Here is a 13,192-nt window from a genome sequence, read left to right as displayed (position 1 = left end):
GACTCTGCTTACATCCAAGCGCATGCAATACCATGGAGAAATATCCCTTCCTATTGATGTATTCTGAGGCAAGGGGGTCTGGTGCTAAAATTGGAATGTGTGTGCCATCAATCACCCTGCCATAGTTAGGGAAACCCATCTCTGCAAAGCCATCCACTGTTTCATGCACATTTTCCAGAGTCACGGTCCTCTGCAACAGGATGTGATTTATTGCCCTGCACACTTGGAGTAATACAGCCCCAGCGGTGGACTTCCCCACTCCAAATTGATCTGCAACAGACCGGTAGCAGTCTGGATTCACCCGCTTCCACACAGTGATTGCAACACGCTTCTCTACCGAAAGGGCTGCTCTCATTCTGGTGTCCTTGTGCCACAGGTCGAGGGCCGGCTCAGCACATAGCTCCAAGAAGGTGGCTTTACACATCCTAACGTTCTGTACCCACTGGTCTTCATCCCACACCTACATGACAATGCGATCCCACCAATCAGTGCTTGTTTCCCTAGCCCAAAAGAGATGGTCTACCAAATGCAGTTGCTCTGTGAATGCCAAAAGCACTGATAAGTTGCTGCTGTCCATATCACACTCGGCTGTCTGCGATTCATCCTCTGTCAGTAATTCTGTGAGTAACTGCTGCCATGTGCAATGTTCTCACAACAGTTAACAGTGCATAGGAGAAAAGTGCGGGATCCATTCTCTCACCGCAGATGCTGGCGCGCACTGCAAAGACTGACAGTTGGAAAAACGGCATGAAAGGAAGCCAGAAACCATTGGAGGGCTGGGACACAAAGTGGTGCATGATGGGACATTTTGCATGTCCCAGGATGTGCCACACTCCATTTTCGCCTTCCCGCAACACCTAGTGACAGATGGTGTCACCAGGCACTGTGGGATACATACTCATGGTGCATTGCTCATACTGTTGACAATGGTGCCCCGAATGTGGACGTGATCTTTCGACAGAGGGAACAAATGTAGACTCACTTTGGCGACTTTGCTTTTGTCGATTTTTCTGTGTCAATATTAGTTTCATTGACAAAACTTGCCAGTGTAGACAAGCCCTACAAAAGGTGAATGTTAAGTGGTTAAAGAGATAGCAAACAGAACAAAGCAGATTACTAAGCAAATAAAACAAAACATGCAAACTAAGTTTGTTTCAACCCTTCTCCCCGAAGTTCAGCTCTTGCTTCCAGGTGTTTTTCAGTGTCTCTTTGGGTGAGGAGGCAGAGGAGACCCTCGATGATGTCACACCCCTGCCTTATATAGCTTTTGTGTAAGGCGGGAACCTTTTATCTTCCAGTGGAAAAACACTGGCATTCCAAAAGGGGAGGAGGGGTATCCAATACCAGGTGACTCAGACCCATGTCTCTGCATGGCTGTGGCAGCCATTACTCGTAGGCTGTCTCCAGATTCCACAGAAAGACTAACCTCTTTTACAGTCCATTGTTTTTGCTAATGGGCCATTAGCACTGTCTGGCTTTCTCATGGTTGTATGTGAAGGGCTAGTTGGGGGTGACACCTAAAGTAGCCCATTTGAAATATTCCTAACTTCAGATCCAGAAGTGAAACAGGCATACAAATTGGATAATCACATTCCATAAATCATAACCTTTCCAATGATACCTTACAAGACTCATCTTGCATAAAGTACATCTCAGTTATGCCAGATCCATATCATAAGCATATTTCCATAAGGAATATGGAATGTAACATCACAACATCATTACCTATTTAAAGTTCTTGGTTATAGAGAACCCCAGGACCTCGAATGGACAGGGATCAATCTGTTAACTAACTTAGCCCAGCAGGGGTACCAATGCAGGGCTGGTACAGTTCATTGAATCCAAACCAGAGAGTAGGTTAAGTTTCTCCTTTAGCACCTGTCTGTGACTTGTGGGAAGACAATTGGGTTCGCATGGAGCACTTCCTATTGGGATACAGATGTGGGAGGTCTCATGTAGCCAGTAGTAAATCATACTTGGAGATTTAAAAAAATTATAGATGATTTTCTAACACAAAGTTTTGGACCCAGCTAGGGGTGACTATTGTGGGCCTCACTGTGGTGGAGAAAGATGAACAGATCACTTGTTACATATCATCTCTGTGTTCTTGGGGAATTAGAACGCAGTGTCCAGCCTGTCTGACTCATGAAAGACCTCCCCCACACAAGCCTCTGCTTGAACCAAAGCCAATCAGAAGAAAGACTTATGAAAAGCAATGAAAAGGCAGTGGAAGGCCACCTAAACCCCTCCAGACAAGGGTGACAGGATTAAGGAAATTCCCCTAGCCTCATTTGCATCGAAGATGGGATAGGGAGGCATTTCCATTAGCATACAGAATGGAGAACAGAGATTCCAAGGCAAGAACAACACGGAACTCTGAGCCCAGAAGAGTGGGGAAGCACTGCATGATGGGAGATCGCTGTTCCAGATGTTAATGAACCCACACCTGCATAGGCACTGACTCCATGGGTGCTCCAAGGCTGGAGCACCTACGGGGAAAAATTAGTGGGTGCTCTGCACTCACCGGCAGCCAAGCGCCCTGCCCCACCTCACCTCACCTCTGCCTCCACCTCCTCCCCTGAGTGCACCGCGTCCCTGCTCCTCTGCCTACCTCCCAGAGCTTGCCACCGCCAAATAGCTGTAGCAAGCTCCAGGAGGGAGGGAGGAGAAGTGGGAACATGGCACACTCAGGGGAAGAGGCAGGGAACCCAACCCTCTCTCCCTAGGTACAGCCTTCTGACCCTGACTTGTGTGATCAGTTATAGTTTTCTAAACCTGACTTTTATAACCAAATTTAAATTAGATTTACTATTATAACTGTTTTGTTTGTTTGGCTCCCTTTTTATGATTATTACCTGATGTGATAAAGTTCCTCCTCTACCTTGATGGGTCCTGTGCTTATTGGCGGATTTTGCTAGCCTCAGAGATCTTCCTGTGTTGGATCAGGAGTTGGGAGGTTTTGGGGGGAACCCAGGCCCGCCCTCTACCCCAGGTTCCAGACCAGGGCCCTGTGGACTGCAGCTGTCTAGAGTGCCTCCTGGAACAGCTGCACGACAGCTACAACTCCCTGGGCTACTTCCCCATGGCCTCCTCCAAACACCTTCTGTATCCTCACCACAGGACCTCCCTCCTGATGTCTGCTAATGCTTGTACTCTTCAGTCCTCCAGCAGCACGTCCTCTCACTCCCAGCTCCTTATTCACACACCACTAACTGGAGTGACAGCCTTTTTATACCAGGTGTCCTGATTAGCCTTAATTAATTCTAGTAACTTCCCAATTGGCTACAGGTGTCCTAATTAGCTTGCCTGCCTTAATTAGTTCTAGAAAGTTCCTGAGTGTTCTAGAATAGTCCCTGTTATCTTACCCAGGGAAAAGGGGCCTGCTTAACCTGAAGCTAATGTATCTACCTTTGACCACTCTCTTGTAGCCATCTGGCCTGACCCTGTCACACTGGCAATAAATAACTTTCATGGTTAAGCTAGTTGCTTCTCTCTCTCTCTCGCTCTCTCTCCCTCTCTCTTTCTCTCTCCCCCTCGTGGGTGTTTTTTTGGCTTCCCCATTTGCTCTGCAGCAACGCTTCTCGTACCTAAGCTAAAGATCCCTGCAGCACCCAAAAATCCTGGGGTTTGCTCATCAAGTGGGTTACGACAAGAACAATTGTAATGTGAAAGTGAGGATAGGGATGTGCTGAACCTGGGGCATATGAGGGTGGCAGCTTGGAAGTGCTGCTCGACCCAGCCTGCTCAGGCATGCTCTATTCTGGTGTGGTGCCCATGGCATAGGAGGGTGACAGCTTGGAGGTGCTGTTTGACCCATCCTGCTGAGTCCAGGGACATATAAGGGGTCAGCTTGGGAGTGCTGATTAACCCGGTCCTCTCAGATGCGCTCTGTTAATGTGTGTGTGTGTGCAGTGTGTCAGTCTGATTCTGGGGCTGGAAGAACCTAGCCCTGGGGAACCTAGGTCCTGCAGGATAGCTCCACTGGGAGGGGACTTGCAGAAGGGAGAAATAGAGCTCCCTATGAGAGCACAAGTGATACAAGCAGTACATTGATAGAATTACAGAAACCCCCTCCCCTGCCCCCAGAAGAATAACCCTAATAAATTAGCACACTCCAAAGTAACGGGCAAATCTGGTAACACATTGGACTGGATGTTAGCAGTTGCCCTGGGGCCAGTGATCATGACTTTACTGTAAGCAGTAAGACCCAGCAGAGGACAGCCCCAACCAGACATAGTTACAGTTGGTGCATTGAAAGGGCTAACTTTCCAAAGCAGCTCTCTCCCTCTTGTGGTGGCAGCTGCCTTTTCACATGAGTTGACCCTCCAGCCAGGCCAGTTCCAAGCTTCTCCCCTTCCAGGGTAGTCCATAAACAAAAGCTAGGGAATCAAGACCCAACAACTGGTTGGTAGGCATGAGGGGGAAATGCCTCCCTACCTGGGTATATCATAAGCAGGTTCTCTTTTCCCTCAAGGAGGGACCTTCAGGCAGTTGCTGAGGGATAGATCCTGCCTTCCCTCAGGACCTGCAAGCTAGAGGTCCTTCCTCTTCCCTGATCTACACACAAGTGAGCTGTTCTGCTCCCTTTTAAATCCTCCCCCAGTCTGTGCATCCTCTGTAGATGTGTGGGGGTGGGGCTCGCTGAGGTCAGAGCAGCTCCTTAACTCCTGCTTGTCCAGTGTGAGGTTTGTATTCCCCATCATAAGTCCAAACAGAGGGGAAAAAACCTTGAAGTTACAGCTTTCCATACTGTTAACGACTAACAAGCCTAGCAGGCCTGAGGGCCTATTTTTGGAAGTAGAGCTTTTTGTTATATTGGGTATGTTGATCTAATGCTCCAGATGCATATTTTGGGTAGCAAATTATTACTCCACCAAGCAGTAACAATGTGAATTTTGAATCCTTTTATATCCTGGTTTGTCCTTAACTCCTTGGAAGGTGACTTTAAATGATGCTTCATGCAGCAGGCATTCTTTTACCCTGTGTCCTCCTGGCTTTTCTGTTATTGGGCTTGAGAGGAGGGTTGGGGAGAATCCACTCTGCTGCCTGCAGAAGGCTGCATTCTCATCCAAAAGTTTGTCAATTTTGGTCCTGATTTCCTTCGACTCCTGGAAGGTGATGTTCGGAAGTTTTTCATGGACCATGAATTCTAGATGACTTTTTCAGATTTCTGGGTAGAAAGAATTTTTGTAGAGCCCCGTCCCTGGTATCTTAATAAACCATTGCACTCATTGATGTGCTCATGCACTGTTAGCCAAAAGGGCCCGATTCTCCCTGGAGCTTACCCAATTACGCCAAGGAAGCACGGAAACAGGTAGACGAGTACCATTAGCTTTATTGATCGATCAGCTGAGCGGGTGTTCTCGTCCCGGCTAATGCCCGAGAGAGACACACCTTACATGGCCGGATGGGCTTACCTTTATACCCCGAAACAAACAACTTTGTTGACGTCTTATTTGCGTTACTTGGCTGACCCTATAGGTCCTGTAAATGTATCTATAGGGAATATTGAAGTACATAGAATACATATATCAATCAAAAAGGAACAAGATATGCATAACTGTCACGGATACATCCATCATGATAACAGTGCAGCTGCACGGATACATTTATCATTGTAAGGAAGACATAAGATATCCCCTTTAACCCCTTATATTATCATACTAACTACTCTTGGCTTCATGCATGAGAAAATGACCCATTAGGCTAACTGCTTTTGGCCATAAGCAGAAAAAGACAGCTGCACATATGTTACGCCAAGCGTGGGCCTTGCTGATAAGCATGGACTAGTACAAACCAAGCATTAAGCTGATAATAGCTGACACAGGCTTTTCTCTCTGCTTGCATCTCAAGGCCTTGATTTTACTTATGCTAAGGGCCTTGAGTCTACCCATGCTAAGGGCCTAGTCTTGCTAACAGGCTTGCATTGGCCTATTTTTCTAACAGCTTTCCCCCCTTAAAGCATTTTAAGAGCTTAAACTTCCCCACTCCTCTGCTTCCTTTGGCCGATCCTCTGGCCGATATAAGGTCATTATTTGCTGATAGGTAACGTGGGTAGCCAGTCGTCGAACTATAGCGACCAAGCAGGGGTGAAGCGAAGGTTATAAGGGTAACTAAAACAAGCATAAACAGCAAAAAGCCTTTCTGAAACCATCCCATTTGTGGCAACCAGGATGTGAACCAGTCTGTGTCCCACCCACCCCAGGTTTGGACTGGGACGTGGTTTTCTCATTTCTTTGGTCAACTGTTTCACTGTTTGCCCATTGTCATCTATTTGCAGGCAGCAATTAGACTCATTAAGTTTTGCACAGAGCCCGCCTTCCTCCGTCAGCAAGTAATCAAGAGCTAGATGATGTTGGAGGATGGCATTTCGCATTTGGGTTGACTGATCTGCCAGCAGATCTAACGCTGCAGCTGTCTGGTTGGTTAATATTTCCAAGATAGCTTGCAGCCTGATAATGCGGTTCAGATTGTAAATTGGTTCCCTAGCTCCCGTGACAAGCTCGGTGGGATTCCAGGTGGCAGGCCCATAATGTTTGATGATCCGCTCTGGGGGCCACTCCTGAGCTCCCCAGGCCTGGGAACTTCCGGCAGTTAAAGTGGAGTCCACAAACCGCTTTTCCCTAACGAGATCATCATACACTCTAATTCCTAGTGTGTTTCCCGGTTTTGGGGCAGGAGAAAGAACAATGGCCGAATATACCCCACATAACATATCCCCGACCAATTTGGTGGAAGTCTGCGATAGGCATAAGAGCCACAGATCCAATAATGGCCCTTTAGGGCCCAAGTCCCATTAGCAAAAGGGCCATCCCAGGTATCGGGGTCCAAGGGTCGTTCATAGTATATGTGGTTGCCTGTTCCTAGGGGTCCTCCGAATGGCCCACCCATCACGGAGGACGGTACCCCATCAGCAGCACAGTATTCACATTTCCATGCTCCAGCTCCTGCTTTCCACACACACTTACAACCTGACCTGGGCCTGTCGGTATTAGACCAAAAGTGTCTGAAGTGGGTTACCCGAGTTCCATTGGAGTGCTGCCATGCCCACTGATACCACCGGATCACATGCTTTTTACTAGTGGTGTTATCGCGTTGACAGGCTAGAAAGAGGGAATCAAAGAACCCATCTAGTCCCACTGCCTTACAACCCTCACCGGTATGGTGTTGGAAGGAACATCTAACCCAGCTACTATTGGTTAATTTCACATGGGTATGGTTCCATCGCCCTCGATATTTAGAGCAATCATAGGTGTGACAGCCAGGATGATGGTAGCAATCATATCCCCGGGATAGGGTCCAACTACATTTACTTTCCCCCACATACTGGCCCCCACGCCGGGTGCGATTAAGGCAAAAGATTCCCATGCCAGCGGAATAGAGCCGCCAAGGGCTACTATCTGTGGACCATTGCTCCGTGCCATTATGCACGATGCTGAGGTTACTCAGCAAGTACTTGGGCTGCACTGGCTGGGCTACCCAGGGCCATTCATCCAATTCCCCTGGGCCACCGCACACCCAGCAGTTAGTGAGGTTAAAGGAACTTGCAATTATCTCTCCTAACTGCAGAAACCTGTTTTCCCAACCATAAGAGCAAGCAAGGAAACAAAACAGAAACAGGAGGAACAACTTCATTGTTTCCTTCTTTTAAAGAGTCCCTTTAAGCCCTCCAGTCCGTGATACTCCCAGTTAGAGTCTTCACCTGTGTCACCCCGGGCGTCCGGAGCCGGGGGGAGCAGAGGGCTGTTGTCCTCCTCGGGTGATCCGTCCTCTGGATCCGAGCCAACAAAGCGTTTAACTCGCGTGCAGTGCGTCCATTTGTCGCTTCCAAGAACCTTGACGGCAGCTTGGCTGATGAGCGAAACAGTATGTGGGCCTTCCCACCGTGCTGTGAGAGGATCACGCTTCCACTTCTTGATAAAGACCCGGTCACCGATCTGGAACGAATGCACGGGTCGATCCAAGGGAAGGGCCTGGAAGGGTGCTGCGTATCGGTGTAGCTGAAACAAGACAGATTGCAGCGCAGAGACCTGTTTCCACAAAGAGTCATTCCCTACCTCCCAGCTTACATTTTCCCGGAACCCGGGGATGAGTACTCGGGGAGGGAACCCGAAAACCAACTCAAAGGGTGAGAGTCTCAGACCCTTACGGGGGGCCCTTCGAATGCGAGTAAGCGCAAGCGGCAAGGCATCAGGCCACTTTAAACCAGACTCTATACAGAGCTTTGTTAAAGTATCTTTGAGAGTCCTATTCATTCTTTCTACCTGGCCTGAGCTTTGTGGCCTCCAAGGAGTATGCAGCTTCCACTGGATACCAAGGGCCTGCGCTACCTGTTGGACCACTTGGGAGATGAAGTGACTTCCCCGATCTGACTCAATTACTTCAGGGAGGTGGTATCTGGGAAGTATTTCATGTAGCAGGGCCTTAGTAACTGCTCGAGCCTGACAGTGTCGGGTAGGGAAACACTCCACCCACCCGGTAAGCTGATCAACAAAAACGAGCAAGTATTTGTAGCCTCGGCAAGGGGGTACTTCAGCGAAATCCACTTGCCACCTTTGAAAGGGGTAGGCAGCCCAGGGTCGGCCTCCCAGTGGAACAGGGGGGCCAGATCCCTTCTGGTTAGTGCGCTGACAAACAGAGCAATTATTGACAATTCTCTGGGCTTCTGTATGCATACCCACTGCTCTAAGGGATCGGGCAGCCAAATCAACCATCGCTCCCGATCCTAAATGTCCCTCTTTATGCAGGGATTGGAGAATCTCCTGGAGCACCGGACGGGGAACGAATATTTCTCCCCCGGGTAGTTTCCACCACCCAGAGGGGGTTTGCTGGGCCCCTGCAGCTTGGGCGCAGGATACCTCCTCTGTCGTGTAACGGGGGACAGGAGTTTCGGCCTCAGTGTCCTGAACTAAAAGAAGCCACACAGTTCCCCTGCGTGCTGCCTCCTTCGCAGCCAGATCAGCCAAACGATTATACTTGCGCTGCTCTGCATCCGGAGCTTTCCCATGTGCACGGACATGGATGACAGCGACCAGGAAGCATTAAGGCTTCAAGCAACAATTTGATAAGGGTCCCATGAGCAATTCTTTGGCCCGAGGCTGTAATGAAACCCCTTTCTTTCCACAAGGTCCCATGAGCATGTACTACCATGTACGCATAGCAACTGTCAGTGTATAGATTTATGGTCTTCCCAGCCCCCAAGCGAAGAGCTTCGATGAGAGCAATTAGTTCTGCTGCTTGAGCGGATAGAGAGGAGCTGAGTTTAAAGGGATACACCACCTCTGTGCTTTTAATTATCACAGCAGCCCCTGTGTACCGCTTTCCATCTAGTACATAACTAGAACCATCGACATATGCCTCAAGATCAGGGTTGGGCCAGGGCAAATCTGAAAGATCGGGACGGGGTTTAGTCTCTTGCTGCAGGGCTTCGACACAGTCATGGGTCGGATCAACAGCACCACTGGGAGCCTGAGGGTCAGGCAGTAAGGTAGCTGGGTTGAGAGAACTGACTGTTTTAAAGGTGAGGTTCGGGGCTAGTAAAAGTCCCACCTCATACTTAGTATGCCGACTGGGGTTCAGATGTCTATCCCCCGCCCCTGTTCCTAGTATCTGGGGTACTCCGTGAGGCACCACAACCTCAGTGTCCCCACCAAGGGTTAACTTTTCGGCTTCCTGTACGAGGAGAGCAGTTGCAGCAACAGCCCGCAAGCAGGCTGGCCATCCCCTGGCAACGGGATCTAAGACTCTGGAATAATAGCCGATGGGTCTCCAGGTCGGTCCTGACTTTTGACAGAGGACCCCAGACGCTACCCCGGCTCTTTCGTGGACATACAAAGTAAATGGTTTCCGTGGATCTGGGAGAGCCAGAGCAGGAGGCTGAATTAAAGCTCTTTTAAGCTCTTGAAATGCTTTCTCTTTGTCCTTAGTCCACTTCCAATGCAGCAGACCTTCTTTAGTTAGGGCTTCATATAGGGGTCTGGCTTTTCCCCCATAGTCAGGGATCCAGAGTCGGCAAAAGCCGGTCAGTCCCAGGAAAGCTCTCAATTCTCTGGGGTTCTGGGGCTGAGGGCTGTCGAGTATAGCCTGGATTCTATCGTTACTTAAACTTCGACTCCCCTGACTAAGGCGGTACCCTAGGAAAGTGACCTGCTGTTTAACCAGTTGTGCTTTTTCCTTAGAGGCTTTGTATCCCTGTGCCCCCAGGAAGTTAAGGAGTTCCACAGTTTGTTCCCTACAAGTCTGCTCTGTCTCAGTGCTTAAAAGTAAATCATCGCAGTACTGGACTACGTTGCACGCAGGGTGTCGAGCTAGGAAGGGAGCAAGGTCCCTCCGTAGCTGACTCCCAAAAATTTCCGGTGCACAGGTAAGCCCCTGCGGAACAACAGTCCAGAGGTATTGGGCTTTGTAATGGGTGTCGGGATCCTCCCACTCAAAGGCAAACAGCTTTTGAGATTCCTGATCAAGGGGGATGGAAAAGAAGGCGTCTTTTAAATCTATTACTGAGAACCAACCATGGCTTTTGGGTATCTGTCCTAGAATCGTGTGGGGGTTTGGGACAACAGGATAAGGTGCCTCTATTAGCTTATTGACCTGCCTTAGATCCTGCACGAGCCGGTATTGTCCGTTAGGCTTAGGCACTCCCATTATCGGGGTGTTATACGGGGACGTGCCCTCCCTTAGCCACTCACATTGTACAAACTTTTGGATCAGAGGTTTTAACCCGATTTGAGTGGCTAACTTAAGGATACTGTCGGATTCGGACGGGCAACTCCCTTCCTTAAGGGTGATGTGTACCGGCGAGGCATTTTGGCACGGGCATGACCTCCCTCCTCAGCCCAAACTCTGGCATTGATGCCTGGCAGGAAGCCTCGTCAACCCGTGGTGTGCTAGGGCAGGTTTTACAGCAGTGTTAAGTAGGGCCATCTGATAGTTGGAAGCTTGTTGTTTTGGGAGCCTAACCTCCATAGCCCCATTAGTGAACGAGATCTCCGCCTGTAATTTAGTGAGGAGGTCTCGCCCTAGCAGCAATGGGGCAGGAAGGGCTGCAAACAAATTGATGGGATACTTGGCGGTCCCCTACTTTCACTAAGAGGGGAGGGTTTTCTTTAGTGTAATGTGCTGCCCTCTATTCCTTGGACCGTGACACACCCTTGGGCTCTGGCTCGGGGTGCCGTGTCGAGGGGTAGTAAACTAAGAGTAGCCCCTGTATCAATAAGGGCTGTAATCGGGCGGCCCTCTACCTTAATTTTTACCGTGGGATCCAGACTGGCGGGTTGTGCTGCCAGGAGGGGCCGTTGGGTCCCCCGGCCTCCCTATAGGGTAGCCCCTTCCCCCGTGCCACCATAGAAAACAGGCACGGGTGAAGTCCCATCCTTGTGTCCCTCTCCTCTAACCTGTCGGCGGGGGCATTCATTTCTCCAGTGTCCCTCTTCCTTACAATAGGCACACTGATTCCGACCCAACCGGGAGCCCTTTCCCCTGCCAATTGAGCCTGAGCGTCCTTTTCCCTTGCCCCCCTTTTCCTCTCTTCCTTCTCTCAGGGCCATAGCCAGTACGCGAGCCCCTTTCCTCTGCTCCTTGTCATCCCTTCGGTCATAAACCTTCACTGCAATCCCCAGGAGCTCTTCTATATTTTTGCCTGCAGCTCCATCTAGCTTCTGTAATTTCCTTCTGATATCCTCATAGGACTGTCCAATGAAAAGGGGGATTAATACCTGCCTTCCATTGGCAGTCTCTGGATCGAGGTCAGTATACCTTTTACAGGTATCGCACAAGCGCTCATAAAAAGCGGCTGGATTTTCATTTTTCTCTTGTCTCACATTATACAATTTAGCCCAATTTGTGGTTTTCCGAATACAGCGTTTCATTCCCTGTACCACTGCCGTGGCATAGTCATGGTGTTTTGTTATATCTGGAGCCTCTGTATGTCCCCAGTTGGGTGGTGCAGTAGGGAGCCGTCTAGCTAAATCCTCTTCCCGCACCCCCGATTCTCGTAAACACTTACGGGCTTGGGAGAAAACTAAGCGTCTCTCTTCTGCAGTAAGAAGAGTATCTAGGGCAACCCTCATATCCCCCCAGGTGGGCTTATGGGCTGTAACCAAGGTCTCAAAAACGGCAGTCAGCGGGGCAGGGTCTTCCGTAAACGGGGGATTCTGGTGTTTCCAGTTATACAGATCGCTGGTGGTGAAGGGGACATATACCATAGTCAGGACACCAGTACCCCCAGCACCGCCAGGAAGCATAGTCTCCCGTAAGGGGCCCTCAAACACTGGGGTAGCTTCCTCTGGGGCATTCTTGTAAGAGACGACAAGCGTGGAGCTCCCTGCCCCCTGCACCTTGAGGCCTGTCCTAGGATTCTGTTTAACTCGGTCTGCCACTGAGTCACCCTTATCAGAGTGCTCTGAAACAGACGGCTCATCCCCCAGCTCTATGGCCGAGTCTATCCCTGCAGCCTCCTGTGTGTCAGGCAAGGGTTTTGCCACCATGGCCGGGGCTTCCGCCTTCGAGGGAGGGGAAGCGAGAGCTGGAGCCTGTGGAGCTGCTGCAGCTGCCAAGACCGGGAGACCAGGATATACAGGAGGAGGAAGCATTGGGTCAGGGGCAGAAGGAAGCACGGCAGGTGGACGGGGGGTATCATAAGGGGGACAGGGCTTTTTAACAGGGGCGCGGGCTAATAAGGCTCTGATAGCTTGTGCTCTGCATTCCCGTAGCCACGGGGGGGGATTGGCCACGAGATCCTGCCAGATATCTATATAGGGGTATTGATCCCAATGCCCATCCCGAGTGACAACGTTATGTGTAGCCTGCACTGTTTCCAGTTTGAGTGTTCCCCTGGCCACCCCACCCCAAACGTTGGCCATTCTAAGGTACAGAATTTTTCCAGATTATCTTTACACAGTACCATTCCATAATCTGCTTGGCGTCTAAACTCTGGCCAATTTTCTAACATACATCCTAGGCGTCCGGGTAGACATGCTTTGTCCGGACCCCATTACACCTAGATATCAGCCTGGTCACGGGTTCGGCCAACTCCCCTTGCTTTCAAGATATTCCGGTCCCTGGGGAAATTCCCCTCGCGGAAGTCTTGGGGCGGCTAGAATTGGCTTAAGTCCTAGACCAGGCTAGTGCAACCGCGTTTCCAAGTTGTCAGTACAATGTAAAACACAAGTAGTACTATCGCAAACAAACACAA

At 49.9% G+C, this 13,192-nt stretch overlaps 1 protein-coding gene across 1 annotated transcript in view; it reads right to left on the bottom strand.

The window, feature by feature from the left end:
- Positions 1-12,485, bottom strand: part of SLC28A2 (solute carrier family 28 member 2) — a 106,988-nt gene extending 94,503 nt beyond the window's left edge. The window contains exons 1-2 of the mRNA XM_039491827.1: positions 11,556-12,485; positions 7,703-8,000 (exon numbers count right to left, since the gene is read on the bottom strand). Of these exons, the coding sequence (XP_039347761.1) occupies positions 7,703-8,000; positions 11,556-12,485 (1,228 nt within the window). The remainder of the gene's footprint in view (positions 1-7,702; positions 8,001-11,555) is intronic.
- Between the last annotated feature and the right edge of the window lie 707 nt (positions 12,486-13,192).

This window comes from Mauremys reevesii, linkage group 10 (genome assembly GCF_016161935.1).
Source record: "Mauremys reevesii isolate NIE-2019 linkage group 10, ASM1616193v1, whole genome shotgun sequence".
In the NCBI taxonomy this organism is placed as follows: domain Eukaryota; kingdom Metazoa; phylum Chordata; order Testudines; family Geoemydidae; genus Mauremys; species Mauremys reevesii.
Note: the sequence above shows the minus strand (reverse complement) of the source record. Positions and strands in the feature narration are given on the sequence as shown.